This window comes from Perca flavescens, chromosome 12 (genome assembly GCF_004354835.1).
Source record: "Perca flavescens isolate YP-PL-M2 chromosome 12, PFLA_1.0, whole genome shotgun sequence".
Classification (NCBI taxonomy): domain Eukaryota; kingdom Metazoa; phylum Chordata; class Actinopteri; order Perciformes; family Percidae; genus Perca; species Perca flavescens.
The window spans coordinates 31,352,131-31,368,087 of record NC_041342.1 but is presented as its reverse complement, the minus strand read 5'-3'; the positions used below and the strand labels follow the sequence as shown (position 1 = coordinate 31,368,087).

The 15,957-nt window shown below is 41.9% G+C and overlaps 1 protein-coding gene across 1 annotated transcript in view; it reads left to right on the top strand.

Moving 5' to 3' along the window:
* ranbp9 (RAN binding protein 9) overlaps positions 1-13,544 on the top strand; it is a 34,800-nt gene extending 21,256 nt beyond the window's left edge. Inside the window, exons 7-14 of the mRNA XM_028593265.1 lie at positions 2,228-2,340; positions 2,671-2,779; positions 3,214-3,368; positions 4,954-5,107; positions 6,109-6,227; positions 7,333-7,484; positions 8,616-8,727; positions 9,534-13,544. Coding sequence (XP_028449066.1) covers positions 2,228-2,340; positions 2,671-2,779; positions 3,214-3,368; positions 4,954-5,107; positions 6,109-6,227; positions 7,333-7,484; positions 8,616-8,727; positions 9,534-9,664 — 1,045 coding nt within the window. The 3' untranslated portion in view covers positions 9,665-13,544. The remainder of the gene's footprint in view (positions 1-2,227; positions 2,341-2,670; positions 2,780-3,213; positions 3,369-4,953; positions 5,108-6,108; positions 6,228-7,332; positions 7,485-8,615; positions 8,728-9,533) is intronic.
* Positions 13,545-15,957: the final 2,413 nt, after the last annotated feature.

Below are 15,957 nucleotides of genomic sequence, written 5' to 3'. Positions count from 1 at the left end.
TTAGGGGGGCTTTTTCTGCCTTCATTTTTGATAGGACAGCTAGGTGAGAAAGCGGGGGGAAGACATGCAGGAAATTGTCACAGGTCGGATTCGATCCCTGGACCTCTGCGTCGAGGCATAAACCTCATTACATGTGCGCCTGCTCTACCCACTGAACCAACCCGGCCACAGTTTGTCAGTTTTTTTTTTTTTTTTTTTTTTTTTTGGGTGGAAAAAGGTGGGCAACAAATAGATTTTTGTTGATGAAATTTACACAAGTTAATTGAAGACCCGTTCAACACGTTAATTGAATTCAGCCACACCAACTTCAGGCTCAGTCTGAACCAAACTTAGAAATCTATTTTTGTAATTCAACCTTTTATCAAATACTCTCCACTCGACTGATAGTAAAATGGGAGTATTAGTGTATTTCCGGTGACCGGATAATACTGCTGACATAACGAGGATCAAGGCCCAGATGGACCACTTCCCCATCAGAGAGCAGGAGCCCTGATCCACAAGTTAAAGCCGCGGGACTCGGTTTCTCTGCATGCCATGTCCTGACGGGATTAGCTCTCTGTTGCTATGATTACGTGTCCTGAATGGATTTAATCTCCATTTGATGGGGATTGGGGGTTGAGGGGTGGGGTGGAGTGGTCGGCCACAAGTTTCCTTGCTGCGTGAAATTGATAAACAGGAAGTTTCTGTGGCGGCGTGACGATTGCTGGATGTGAAGTGTTTTTATTGTCTTTTTGCAGAGCAGCGGTACCGTGACGACCAGTCGGCCTCTGGTCATAAATCTCCCTGCTGCCGGTGTCATCGGAGTTCATTTTTAGATCTGGCTGTGTGCAAATAATAAGAGGAGGATTCATCCTTGGAAAACACTGTTGCATTGTGGGTCATCGTAGCGCTGATAGCGGCGTAGCTTCCCACCGCCCTTTTCATCTGCCAATAAAGACTCAAACACACCTGCACACACATTACACCGTCCGTTATCTCACACACATTCTTCAAGGGTATAACTGGTTTATTATAGGGCTTCAATTTACCATTAGTTTCGCCGTCATTTAAGCTGTCGATTACTTTCTCGATCAATCGACTGTTTGGTTTATGAAATGTCAGATAATGGTTCAAAAAATAGCCGATCGGTGTTTCCAAAAAGCCCAAGATGATGTCCTCAAATGTCTTGTTTTCTCAACTCAAAAATATTCCGTTTCCTGTCACAGAGGAGAGAAGAAACTAGAACAGATTCACATTTAACAAGCTACAATCAGAGCCATTTTTATTTATTTTTTTTATAAAAAGAATGACTCAAACCCGATTTTATCGCTTATCAAAATAGTTGATCAACTAATCAATTGATCTTTGCACCTAGTTTATTACAACTTTGGTCTTATTTTTGTCGTTTTTTTAGTCGTCAAAATGAGTTTCTCAGGATTTGGGAACAATGAAGAGTGGTCGAGACGACAAGAGACTGAAAACAAGCCAACCGTTCAGCCACGGACATTAAAACAAAAGCATCCTGTACAATTATTACCCAAACTGCCCATTGTAAAACAGTTTACAAGCCAACTTCCTGGTCCAACTCTGACCTAGTTGTGTGCAGACTTTACCTGTACAGTGAGTGAATTATTGGTGACCTTTCAGGTGTGCTCACTTTGGGTTTTTATCTCTGTATCAAAGGGTTTAGATAATCTGGAAGTCTGCTAGTTTATATTGACCCAAAGACCTCCCCATTCAAGAAATGCACATACATTATTATTAACCATGTTCCTGTTCATAAGATTAAATGAAAGACCACAGTTCTGTGTGTGTGTGTGTGTGTGTGTGTGTGTGTGTGTGTGTGTGTGTGTGTGTGTGTGTGTGTGTGTGTGTGTGTGTGTGTGTGTGTGTGTGTGTGTGTGTGTGTGTGTGTGTGTGTGTGTGTGTGTGTGTGTGTGTGTGTGTGTGTGTGTGTGTGTGTGTGTGTGTGTGGAGATAAAGGGCCCTATTTTAACGATCTAAGCGCATGCTGTGAAGCGCCTGGCAAAGGTGTGTTTAGGGCGTGTCCAAATTCACTTTTGCTAGTTTGATGATGGGTGTCCCTTGAAAGGGTCCATGCGCCGGGAGCATGGTTCTAAAGGGGTGTGTGTCTCTGTCTTAAACTAGCAAAGAGACTTGCGTCAGGCTTTGTGCTGTGCAAGGTAGGGCCCTAAGTTTGATTTCTCCCGCTGCTTCTAACCACTGATTTGCGTTTTTGTCTCGTCAGGATGGTGGCTTCCTACCTGGTGCACCACAGCTATTGTGCCACGGCCGAAGCCTTCGCCAAATCCACAGACCAGGCTGTGCACGAGGAGCTGGCCTCCATCAAAAACCGACAGAGTAAGAGCCCTTCTGTGTTTGCGTGTTCCTAAATAATGCTGGCGCCAGGCTTACAAATGCACTAACTGAACAAATCTTACTTTATTATGAGGTGCGACTAATCTCCTAAGAAGCTTAATATTTAATTTCTTTAAACACTAGGAATGCAAACATGCAATGTTTTTATTTTTTTTATCATATATTGCCGAGTGAAAGTGTTCACCTCTGTGGAAATATTACTCAAAATCTCAAACTTATTTCGGTGCCAGGACAGCGCTCAAGACGACATCACCGTGGCAAAACATGGTGTGAGCATTACCTCATGTAAACGTGTTCCCTGTCGGTTTGCAGAGATCCAGAAGCTGGTCTTGTCGGGTAGAATGGGCGAGGCCATCGAGACCACCCAGCAGCTCTACCCCAACCTCCTGGAGAGGAACCCAGACCTTCTCTTCATGCTCAAGTAAGCCCAAGGCTGCATTTGAATTTGCATTATTTGCCGATTTGAAAGCCTCCCGTTACTTAAAAGTGCCACAGTAAAGACAATATTTCAAGCAAATCCTGCTGCTTTCGGTGCAAAAAGCTGATCCGATCTTTGAATCTTTTTAAGCTGATAATCATGTCGTGAATGCGAAATTATACTTAAAAGCTCAGTGTTTCCCACAGATTAGAAAGCAATTTGTGGCGGAAAATGAAATGCAATGTGCAGCGGCCGGTGTTGATAGTGAGGCACGCCGCCACACATTAGTCTGTGTGGGAAACACTGAAGCTATAGTGTGTAGTTTCTGTTGCTCCCCCACCTTATATATCACCTTTGCCTCATTTTGTCTGTATCTCTTCCCTCTTTTCATTCCCTTCTTGCTCTTCCCTTCCTCCTTCCTTCCCGTGCGTCCTCAGGGTGAGACAGTTCATAGAGATGGTGAACGGGACGGACAGCGAGGTGAGGTGTCTGGGAGGTCGCAGCCCAAAGTCTCAGGACAGTTACACCGGCTCCCCCCGGACTTTCAGCAGCCCCAGCCACAAAGCCAGCAGCTCCCAGCCCTACCTCCCAGGTACAGTCCAGCTGGGCTCGGTGCATTCACATCTGGAGATTACAAACGGATTTATAAATAAGTTTACGGTTTTACACCCAGTGACCGCAGTTACCTTTTTTGTAGAGCCCAGTATCTGTTCACGTAAATGTGCTCAGTGTTATCCAGGCCCCCAAGAAGTGCGCTCAGCCTTGCAGCTAATTTTGGCCTCTCACGGTATTGCAGCGAGAAATCCCCCTGCTGTTCAGAAAAAAGATTTTCCATAGGCTTCCATTGTAACAAGAAAAGTCTGTAAAAGTCATGCCGCTGACACCTCGGACAGCAAACAAGGTTGATTATTCTTTCGGTTTTATATTTGAAAAACTTCCCTAGAGCTGAGAAAAGCACTTCAAAAATATATACCGCCAAAATATAAAGTCCATAGGCAGGGCGGGAACTGGCACGTGCAGGAGGAACACTACTGCGCATATTCAGTGGGCGGCATATCACGAAAATGAACCAAGAAGCTTAGAAACTTTTTTTTTTGGTGTATACACCAGACAATTAATGCCATAGAACTAAATGGGTGCCATTTTAGGATCCTGTATCTAGTTAATATTATACATCAATGTTCTGATCACAGACAGAGAGAGGAAACTGCAGACTGACAGAGGAGTCAGACACGAGAAAATATCAGACCTGCGGTTTCAGAATGCCGAGAACTGAGACAAACCGAAGCCAGCAAATCCGATGCTGACCTGGCATTCTTGCTGTTGCACTTGTAATTATCTTTTGATCAGAGACTTTATCTGCCACAGACTTTCCTGTTCGCTTGATGTTGGCAAACGCCAGTTGCTTCTGCTCTGACAGAGCTCTAAGGCCGTTGTAGGAAAAAAGAATAATGTTACGGACCCGGGAGAGAAGATGAGCCTAATGTTTCGAGAAAAACCACAGTGGACGCCTGCTTCATTGAAAACAAATGCGCATGACCAGAGGGAGAAGATGGGAGGGGGGAGAGTCGCCAACGAGTTTTTACGACAGTGTTGCCAAATACCTATTCTGAAGCTGTAGGAGGAGCTCTATAGAGAAACCTGCAAGCAAAAAGCGAGAAAACGGCGAAGAAATGGCCAAAACTGCATAGCGCCCCTTTTTAATTTAGTCAGAAAGACAAACCGCAACTGTGCACTTCACTGAATTTATTTAAAAATGTATCTTCAGGGAGCCCTGAAGAGTTAATGTTAGTGACACACATCAATCCCTAATTGCAAGCTGCAACCAAAATACAAGTATGTTTTTATTTATTTTTTTAAGCACCATTTTAAGAATCACGTTGAGCCACAAATATAATCTTCTTATTTTAAAGTCCACATCTTTGCTCTGTTTCAAGGTTTGGCATCAGATTACCAGTGAGTTTGAGTTTGTAATCGCTTTGACCAGTTCTGGCTTTGCTGCAAAAAAACGAGCTAGCACACTTTTTTTAAATGGGAAATCGTTAGTTTAAGAGGACTCCTCAGTGTTTAGCAGAGCCTTCTTTACTGTATATTAGGTAAAGGCATGTGTTAATGGATAAGAACTTGTCCATCTTTCACTCTGTTGTTTTTTTTTTTTTTTTTTTTTTTTTTTTTAGGGACCGACAGCAACTGCTGTAATGGTGTGACGACCAATAAGAGCCACAGCTCCTCCCCTCACAGTCACAAGCCCTGCCCCCCCGGCTCTGGCTCCACCCCCCCAGCGTCTGATGTCAGCCTCAACGGGAGCCGCAGCCAACAGCCCATAACCAGGTACTGAGCAGAGCCGCGCTGGCACACGAGCGTTTTAATTTGATCTGCTCATAAAGCTAAATGTATGCTTCCAAACTGGCTGTGATTGGCGCTCCTCGTAGGAACTCCACCTTCAATAGCTGAACTCCAAAAGCTGGGAAAAAACATGACTCAACAAACCCCAAAGTTCCCTGTTACTTTATTTCTCTGCAGATATTATAATTGTTGTATTTACTCCTATGATGAAACTATATTCTGCATACTTAACTGTATTTAATAGCATACATTTCCTTCAAAGTGTAAGCTTAACATATAAAGCAGTCTCCTCCAGCGGTTTAACATCTCCACCTTACCACAGTGATGTAGAAGTGTACTCCAGTGTGTGTTGGTACACTGCAACATCACTGTTGGGTGTGGTGAAAGGTGCGACGGAGCACACTGCTGACCTTAAACTACTTCTACACAACACTCTTTAAAGGACAATTCCGGCCAATTTTTTTGGTAGAGGTAGCTGCAGCAACTCCAGTTTGCTAGGACCGATTCAGGTTGGAGTTTTTTCAATCGAAAGTACTCTCATATTTATAGCGATCAAGATTAGCGTAAAATTGGCTATATATATATATATATATATATATATATATATATATATATATATATATATATATATATATATATATATATATATATATATATATATATATATATATAATAATAATAAAACATTTAAATTTTTTGTTTTTTTCAGAAAAAGTTTCTACATGTACTTCCATTTATTACAAAAAAAACAAGTTTAAATTATGTGTTAGTTCAACCAAAAAACCCTTCGTTATTGTTCCCTTTAAGGGTCATTGTAACTGATGATGATAATAATAATATTGTGAAACTGTGACGGTTATACTGTGAAAATCTCAAACCAACTCTTGCAACCGTAATGCATCATTTCGCTGCAAGGTGAGTTAATTAGATATCTTGTCCAGGAAATTTGCATCATCTTACTATCTCCTCGTGTCCTGCCTCCGTAGCGATGTGGATATGGAGGAGGACCACTTCACCAACGGGGTGACAGAGTCGTCCTCCAATGGTTTCCTCAACGGCAGCTCCAAACACGCCCCCGAGCCCGAAGACTGTGACGCAGACATGGGTGAGTATAGTGCATGTGTCGAGGCATTAGTCCCTCAATTTAATCCTTCATCAGCATGGCAACAGACCGCTGGTTGCCTTTTTTGAAGTAGGGCTGCACAATTAATGGCAATTTTATCAAAATCACAATATGGACTAGTGCAATATCCAAATCGCAGGGGAGCGCAATATTTGTTAAAGGCAAAACATGGGTCAAACCATTCTGACTTAAGTATTGTGGTGCTGCAGAGACGTCCCCGGCCTACAAATCCTACCCTACAGACTACAGACAACAATCTTTGTGAGGCCTCTAGCCCACCCAGTGAGAGCGTGCGCCCCATGTAGCCAGAGTTCTTTGCCGCAACCCAGGTTCGAATCCGACCTGCAGCCCTTTGCTGCGAGTCATCCCCCATCTCTCTCTCACACCCTCCTTTCCTGTCTATCCACTGTCACTATCGAATAAAGGGTAAAGCCCCCCCAAAAACTTTTGGTACAGATCCTTGCAAAAATCACTCTATAATCATTTTCATTTTAATATTTTTCAATGAGACAAAAATGATCATTCCCTCAAAATAATCGCAATTAGATATTTTCCTCACATCGTGCAGCCCTACTTTGAAGTTAATGTATGTAGGAGTTACGTCTCGAATTCTGTGATGAACCACTCGTGAGAAAGTTTGGTTACACTTTACTTGAAGGTATCTACATAAGAGTGACCTAACACTGTCATGAACGTGTCGTAAACATTATAAACAAGTCCTAAACGTTTATGACGGAACGCTTCTTTTAGTTTGTCATTCGGTTTTTGTCATGACAAGTTATGGTTATGGTTTGGGTTCATGTGTCTCTTATGTAGATACCTTCAACTAAAGTGTTACCGAAAGTTTTCTGCCCTGCTTTTTCTCTGAAGACGGTATCATTCCTTCTGAATGAAATGTCCTGTTTTTTTTTTTTTTGTTTTTTTTTTAAACACTTTGTGGTAATCGAGGCTTGAAGGCTTATTCAACCCCCGCTGCCCTTGCAAATTGCTGGGTAAACACTCCTGCAAAATACCTGTGCTGTGAATGTACCGTCACTACATTAAGACATGCTCCGTTTTGCACGGCGAACGCGCCGTGGCTCTGCAGAGGTGGAGTCCGCTCAGTCCAAGCGGCAGCTGTGCGGCGGGAGCCAGGCGGCCATCGAGAGAATGATCCACTTCGGCAGGGAGCTCCAGAGCATGAGCGAACACCTCCGGCGCGAGTGTGGCAAGAACTCCGCCAACAAGAAGATGCTCAAGGTAACTATCGTTAAAAGGTCCGGTGTGTAACGTGTTTAGTTGTTCGTTATCAAAATCTGTGTTGCCCGTTCCCAAACTTGTACTTTTTCATGAATATTTACCACCACCATCAATTCCAAGTATTCCTTTTGGCTTGAAATTTTACATTTGCGTTTGCATGAACTGGGGTAGACGCTCCATATTAATGCTCCATATTGAAATACGTTAGCCGGTAAGGGACATACAGGACATACTGCTCCACCTTTCGCGTTTTCTCTGTCACATGATAAACTCCCAGGTGCTGCTAATGCTGCTAATGGGTATCGTAGCTTCCCGGCCCCGGCAAGTTTGAAAAAGGAAACACGGAGGACCACAAGTATTCAAAATCCAAATTTCAGGAACAGGAGTCTTCTTCTTCGCCCAGAAAAAGAAAAAGATTTGAAAAGAGCAAGAGACCGTTTTTTTGAAGCGTGAAGGCTACCGTAGCTGTAATACGTAAATTGAACTGCGTGGCGTGAGAGAGTTGATTGCGATATATGATCTCAACGCTAGATGGGAGAAATTCCAAATTCCACATTGGACCTTTTTTAAGAATGGTCGCGGGAGTTATATTATGCAGACTGATCTCATGAAGTGGCGTATGTATGATACGTCAATTGTTATGCCATTTTTGCGTGTTATGAAGACGCATAATCGCTTTTTAGCGTATCTATCAACGCCGTTCGGCCGCCATTGACCTACATTACGTGTGACATACGTTTACATCCGCTGTATACAGCGTAGACCTGCACATGGAAAGCTCAAAATGCGTACAGATAACACGCCATTTGGCTTTAGGAAAGTGGCGTGTATGTTTACGCAAAGTCATGATGCCATGTTGTATTATGGGCCCTTTTTTTTTTTTTTTTTTTTTTTTTTTTTTTTTTAAAGTCATGATAGGGTTTTGAATTTTATTTTTTATTTTTTTTCCTCCATGAAATGTGTTGGAACCCTGACAACCTATGGGGACAGAGTATCTAAAGGAACTGACAGAACCAAACATGGTTGATAGCCTCGTAGTGGTGTAAGAAGAGTACACATGGTCTTGTAGTGTAGAAGAGGAAGTGAAGTGGCGTGCTGTGATCTGTGGTTGTTTGGTGTCTCCGGCTGCAGGATGCGTTCAGCCTGCTGGCCTACTCGGACCCCTGGAGCAGCCCAGTCGGCTACCAACTGGACGCCATTCAGAGGGAGCCAGTCTGCTCCACTCTCAACAGTGCAATATTAGGTAGGTCGGCTGTCCACGCTGTCTGTATTAAAATATGCTTAAACATCAGCCCATAAGACACATAGAAGGTAGCTCTGTCACCTTTTTAGTTTGAATACGTATAGGGATAGCCCCTTGAGATGTGGCATCTTAATTTTCCAGAGGGTCCTAGAAACACATGCAAAATTATACAACCCATACAAACAGAGCAGCGTTACGTAACAAACACACACTTCAAATGCACAAGTACAGACAGCTTGCTCAACCTCTCTCACCCACACCCCCAGCTGTTACACAAGATAATTACATACAATAATTACATCAGAATAAAGAGCAATTGGAAGCAGTTTAAAGAGTGTAAGTAAACACAAATTAAAAGCGGGTCGTTTTAACATGAGAAAATGTACTGAACCAGTGGTAATGTGTGACCGATCTCAGAAATGGGAAGATTATTCCAATCTGAAGGAGCTTTATTTTAGAATGCATCTGCATCTAACTTCTCTGAAAATGTAAGGGCATGTCTGAGTTGATATGAAGAGCTACAGTACCAGTCAAAAGTTTGGACATGTTTACTTTTTCGACTGAATGGGAAAGCTTCTAAACTTCTGACTTGGTACCGTACATGGTACAGAAAACTTTAGGCAGGACAGTTGACATAAACGTTCTTTTTAATTTCTAAATGAACTGAACCCGGTGAAATAGCCTTCTAGATGTAGGCTGTAGCCAATGAAGTGATTACAACAATGGTGAGTTCTGTATGGACACCTCATCAATCCTGCAGTCCTGACATTGTTGCCCCCCCCCCCCCTTTCCTTTTTCCCCTCCAGAGACTCACAACCTGCCCAAGCAGCCCCCCCTGGCCCAGGCCGTGGGTCAGGCCGCCCAGTGCCTCTCCATCATGGCACGAACGGGCAGCGGATCCTGCGCCTTCGCCTCTGTGGACGATTACCTGCACTAGCCCTGTACACACACACACACACACACACACACACACACACACTGAGGGCCTGTCCAGAAATGGCTTCTTCCACCTCCTCCTTCAGTGTATTCCTATTGGCTGAGGAGACTCCTCTGCACGACAACAAGCAGTAGTTAACCACCTCACTTGCTTCTTGTTCAGCTTTTGCTGATCGGCATGACGACCGCCGAGGACCAGGGGTCATCTCTGGACAGATCTTTTGACTGCTCACACACCCACACACACACACACGCACCACCTCCCTTTCCATCGTAAATATGAAAAATACGCCTCCACCTTGGTTGCCCTCGCAAGCCCTAACCTCCGGCCGTCCGAGGCTGCGTCTGCATCATGGGTGGGCGCCAACCAAGAGTAGCTGACTTGAAAATACTCAAACTGGCGTGGACTCGCCGCAGATACCAAGCCCCCCTCCTCCCCGTATATCTGGGGGGGGCATCAAACCGGGACGGACAGACTGAAAAAAAAAAAAAAAAAAACACAACCCTGGGTCAAATAGAAATGGAAAAATAAGAAGATACAAAAAGAAGAAAAAAAAAGGAAAACAGACGAGTGACCGCCATTGCCGACCACCCTTTAACGTGGTCCCTGTAAACCTGGCTCGTCGGGCAAAAAACATGCGCACGCGCACTCCTAACAAACGCGGAGGCAGGCTGATGCCGAAAACTGGATCGGGGGAAAAAGTCTCCTCTCCACCGAGGCTCGCCGAGTGCTCGAACTCCGGCCGACAGCGGCGCTCCGTTAGAGATAGCCTACTCCTCCTCGTCCTCCTTCACCCCCTGCGCTGACTCCCTCCTCCACCCTCCACTCACGTCAGGACATTGGCGGAGATTTGCGTGACGCACGTGGACTCTGGACTTTTTGAAGAAGAAGCCAGAGAGAAACTACAGTCTCGACTCAACGCTCCCTCTTTTAAAACTTTTTTTGTGTTGTGTTTTTCATGGGTGAAGTGGAGGGACTGGGGGGGAGAGGTGGTTACCTGGCTTTTGTTTTTAGTTTTTCCAGGTTTACAAGGCATGGTGCAGACGCCGCCTATTATTATTATTATTATTATTATTATTATTATTATTATTATTATTATTCTCATTATATTATTGTTACCTGCATTCACAGTATATTTGTTGAGCGCCAGCAAGAGCAAGTTCCACTTACTATAATAAAGGTCCCGATTCCACGGATTCCCAGTGACGATGCGTGTGTACATGTTAACGTTTATATATGAATTTAACAAAATGGAATTATATCGATAGAGTGAAATATTTAGTTATCAAATGAAAGGAAATCATTGAGAAAAAAAAAAACCGACAACAAATCCTTTAATGCTTTGTACCGACACCAGTGACTCCTGCAGCATGCTGGTTGTTCCGAGTGTGTACAAGATTTTATGCCTCCTGTTTTGTTGACTGCGGGGTTCCTACGCAGGTGGGACGCTGATACGTTTTGACCCTTTTCCACGTCTGTAAGATTTCGATAAACATAACTGCTCTGAAGTCCTGAAACGGAGTTAATTTCTTTTAGAATTTTAATTTCACATATTGTGGTACTTACCGTGAAGTAATCTTTACTACAGCCCAGCTTAATTTTGCAATTAATGCAAAGGAATCGTCAAACACTATTGGACAACATCTGGAGTTTCTAAAAATGGTAACCCTGCGTAGGAACCCTGCGATGATCTATGACCCTATTTTTACTTGTGGACCCCCCCCCCCGCCCCCCCAAACTCCCAGCTGCACAGCAGGTTTGATGCAAACGTTAATCTTTATTTTCGTATTGATGTCTATGCTAATCCTTAACCCACAAAGAACTCAGGAGCAAAAAATGTCCCTTTCCTCCTCTGTTTAGAATAGGAAGGTCCAAACTAACCAAGCAGCCGACCGACCCCCGGGCCTCGATTACAGTTGGACAAGTGTTTTTATTTTATTTTTAGCGGCACGGCAACAGATTTTCAGACTCCAGCTCGGACCAGAAACGCAAGCGACAGCAAAACATAGCTGCTAGAAAGGCAGCCTCTAAACGAGTTTGATTTAAAGTCAAACTGAAATTTGAGTTTTTCTCACTTTTCGTGTAAGCTGCAGCTATGTTCGCATCATTTTTTCTTATTTTTTCTTTCAAGAGGATAAAAGTATTCTTGGACATGCATATATATGTGGAAACGGTGACGTTTCCCATCTTTTGACTGACAACTGAGCGCCGGCATTGCTAGCCGACGCGCTAGCGTCAACTTCTGTGGTGCGCTACTGACTGCAAGATATCGTAGCCCTGTAGCTTTAAAGTCCCTAAATGTTGATACAAGTTAATTATTTTTTTTTCTTCCTTTTTTCGAAGTCTTTTGTATTCCAATTGAAAAATTGGAAGCTAGCAAGCTAGGCTAAATAGCGTCTACTCTGAAAGTGGAAACTAGCAAGCTTGCTAACATTAGCACTGATTCCCGCTAGAAGGTTACTTTTCATTATCAGTGGGGGTTTTGCGTGTCACCTGCAGCCCCCTCCGCACTCTGCTCCTGGGTTTAGGCAAAGGAAGACGTCTTGCTCGTTAGCTGTCTCTCTTTATGATAGTTCCAGAAGTGGAAACTGTAAAATGCTAAATGACGTTCACAGCGCTATATACGTTACGGCAAGATTGTAATAACGACGAAGAGCGACTAATGTACAGAGTTATGTAGGGACTAGGGAGTGTTCAAATCACAGATGGAACTGAGCCAGTGGTTACCAAACATTAAAACATCACCTATTCATTTTCATGAAAAAAAAAAAAAAAAAAAAAAAGTACAGTTTACAAAGTGAAAATAAATGTGGCGGCACTCTTGGCCGGTCCTTACGGTACCTCAGCGTGTCTCTGTCCCCGCTACGGGAACCACTGGACAAAAAAACGGCTAACAAAGTCGACCCCCGGCCTCTTTAACTGCCGGTTATTGTTGGAATTGATGCAATGATATGAAATACATCAAGGGCCAGCTCACACAGATATTGTATAAGACGATTTACTAGTACCAACATCAACAATTGGTACCAAAAATGTACTAATGTAGGGGGCGCCATTGAGGAAAAATAAGTAAAAAAAACTTGAATTTCTTCTTTTTGGTAATTAAAAGTCTGAACAAATACGTACTCAAGGCAAACACTTGGGATGTATGAAGTGATTTATTTGTGAAAAATATTTTTTTATTTCAGTTTACTTTAATGTTGGGTTAGCAGAAATGAAATGTGTTGCTCGTTTTGTTTTTCACTTGACACAGTCAACCTCGACTTTGCGTCACTCCCTGGAAGAATTTTGCTGTCTTAACGTTAGTATTTTCTAAAGCTGCTGTTGAAATAGCATTCAGGTATGAAAGGCCCTTAATTTGCTCCTTCCCACTCTACCCATCATCCCTCAGAGGCGAGCCTCCTCTTCCTCTTTTTGTCTCGAGGTTTTTCCTCGAGGCCCCTTGTGTTTCAGTGTCCTCAAAGCACTGACGGAGAAAAAATAAAACCAGAAAAAACATTTAAAAAAAATTCAGTATTGTCAACAACACTGTGGCTACAACATTTACAAAATAAAGAACCAAATATTTTAGGAAGATGACATCGCAGCTGTGTGTTTGAAGCCTGTGTGTTTGTGCTCGCCACTTGCAGAGAAACGGGACCGCCGAGTCTTTCGCTAGACACGACATCCATCTTTTCCTCTAGTTTTTTTTCCAGGTGGGACCAAGCTTTTCTGTACTTTAATTTTTTTTTTGTTGGTTATTTTCTTTGTTGATTTATTTTTCCGATCACAAGCAGTCACGGCATCCTTTAGAAAACTTCTTAGACAAAGTGTCTGTTGTCTCTTTCTGAGTAAGGTCTGAAACCTATGCATGCCATAGTAAAGTGGTGGTAAGATCAAGTTAGATGTCTCTTATTTTATTCTTTTTGTTTCTCCTTCTTTTAGCCAGTTCACGCTGTATAAGGAAGATGTCAACCAGTAAGTTGTCGACTGCTGACTGTGTCCATTTGGAGGAGAAAAAAAAAATCAAAAAAAAAAATAAGTGCAATTTGTGTGAGACTGAAAAGATTTATATTAAAAGTGACAAATGATGAAGGCACTTGTCTGGATGCTGCATGATGGAGCTGAAGTCTGCCTCCAAACAGTTTTGTCCTGCGTTTTGGATAAATGTATTGACTCTTTGACCAGCGGAGGCTGGATAAGGAGTTTAATCCTAAATGACATGTCCGAAGATAATCCTGCAAAGTGTTTTTTCTTTATTTAAAACACTCTAACCCACATATGAAGCCTGGAAGAAAAAGTCCACCTTAAACCCAGTTGTTGATGTAGTTTCTGGCCCTTTTGAACAACTGACCAAACAGACAACTTAGTTGAAGCCCTAACTAACCCTTATTTAACCCTTAAGCGCTGAAAATGTGTAGAAGAAAAATTTAACAATTTAAAATGTTGAAAAAAGCAAAAACAAACTGTGAAAAAATATTGTGTTTTTTTCAAGGTTGACGGGAAGACAACAAAAGGGTCAAATGATTTGATTGATTTTATTTGTCTGTAATGTGAGAAAATTAAATGCATAACTCATATTCACACTAAGCTGTGCACTAACTGGTGCATTTGTTAAAAATAAACGTATCCGTGTTCTCTGGTGGACAAACTAAAGTAATTGCGACAGTTGCGTTACACGTCATTTAGCTGAACTTCTGGAGCAACTAGAGGTTAAGTGCCTTGCTCAGGGACACATTGGTTGATGTTTCGCAGTGGGAATTGAACCCTGATCTCCAACACCAAAAGCATCTGTCCTATCCACTGCGCCATCACCACCCACAGTTGATAATCCAAAACATATTTGGCATTTCTGTGAAGCAAATATTTATTTAATTAGATATGCATGTACATAGTCTGCCCAGTGGTGAAATGTAAGAAAGTATTTACTGGAGTTTTTCCATTTCATACTTCTACTCCACTACATCTCAGAGGGGGAATATTGTTCTTTCTACTCCACTATATTAATTTGACAACTGTAGTTACTTTGCAGAAACGGATAAATACAAAAATATGAATCAACTTATAAATTGATTAGAGATTAAGTTACCCAGCAGTATTTAAAACGAGCTCCACATTAACCAGCTGCACGAAACGTACATCAATGCAGTGGTTCCCAACTTTTTTGGTCCGAGGAACCCCCACAGATGAACTCACGTACCTCTTCATCAATTCACAATGTGTTCCAAATATATATAACACTATTCACTGTATAAAAGTGGATATTAACTATTTTATACAATTGAATTGTCAATATTAAGGTTGGTTTGGTCAGCAATTATACTACTACAAGCTTTCTAGGCTGCTAGTACTTGGAGTGAACCATTTATCCATTATTGTTACTTTAAGCCATTACTTTTAGCCAACTATTTCAACTCTTAGCTAACCCTATTTTAACCTATTTTAACTTTTAGCTATTTTAACCATGTCTCTTTAGTCATTACTTTGAGCTAGTTATTTCTTCCATTTATTCAGTACTTGTAGCAACTACTGTGCTTGCTAACTCGTTTTCTCTTACATAACTGCAACATATAGTGTTCACGTGTAAAAGTTGATTTAATGGTAATATGTGGATATATTCTTCCAATCAAATCATAATTTTTTTTAAAGTTGAGCTTTACGATCGTTCCACATACCCCCTATCAACAGCAGAAGTACTCCTGGGGTACATGTACCCCTGGTTGGGAATCACTGGATTAATGCATCAATAATTATAGTCTGACAATACATACTCTGCTGCATAATGACTATTTTCATTTTGATGAGGTTACTTTTGTACACATACGTTTATTTCCCTTGTAACTGAGTATTTATACTCTGTAGTACTGCTACTTTTAGTTAAGCAAAAGATCTAAATAGGCCTACTTCTTTTACCATATGTCCAACAGAAGGGTTGCACAATATATTGTTTTTATCACCAGCGTGATAAACACATCGCTAAAGATGCTCAGAGATTAGTGTTAGTTGAAAGAAAATATCAGCAGAAAACTTACTTTAAAATGTAACTTTTTTTTTTTTTTTTTTTTGTTGCCTTTTATGTTCAATTTAATGTTCAATAAAAGTTGTTGGAAATTATTTCCTTTCATTCAACAAGCAATACGTTGAAATTTAGCAGAATACTGAAAGCAGCAGAAAGGCAGAACTGAGCACACTTTAATATCTATTTATCACAAGTAATATCAGTATCGCGATATTCAACGTTATCGCATATTTTCCTCCTATCGTGCAGCCCTATCCAATTGCGATATCAGTGATGAGCTAAAATTCAGGATGTA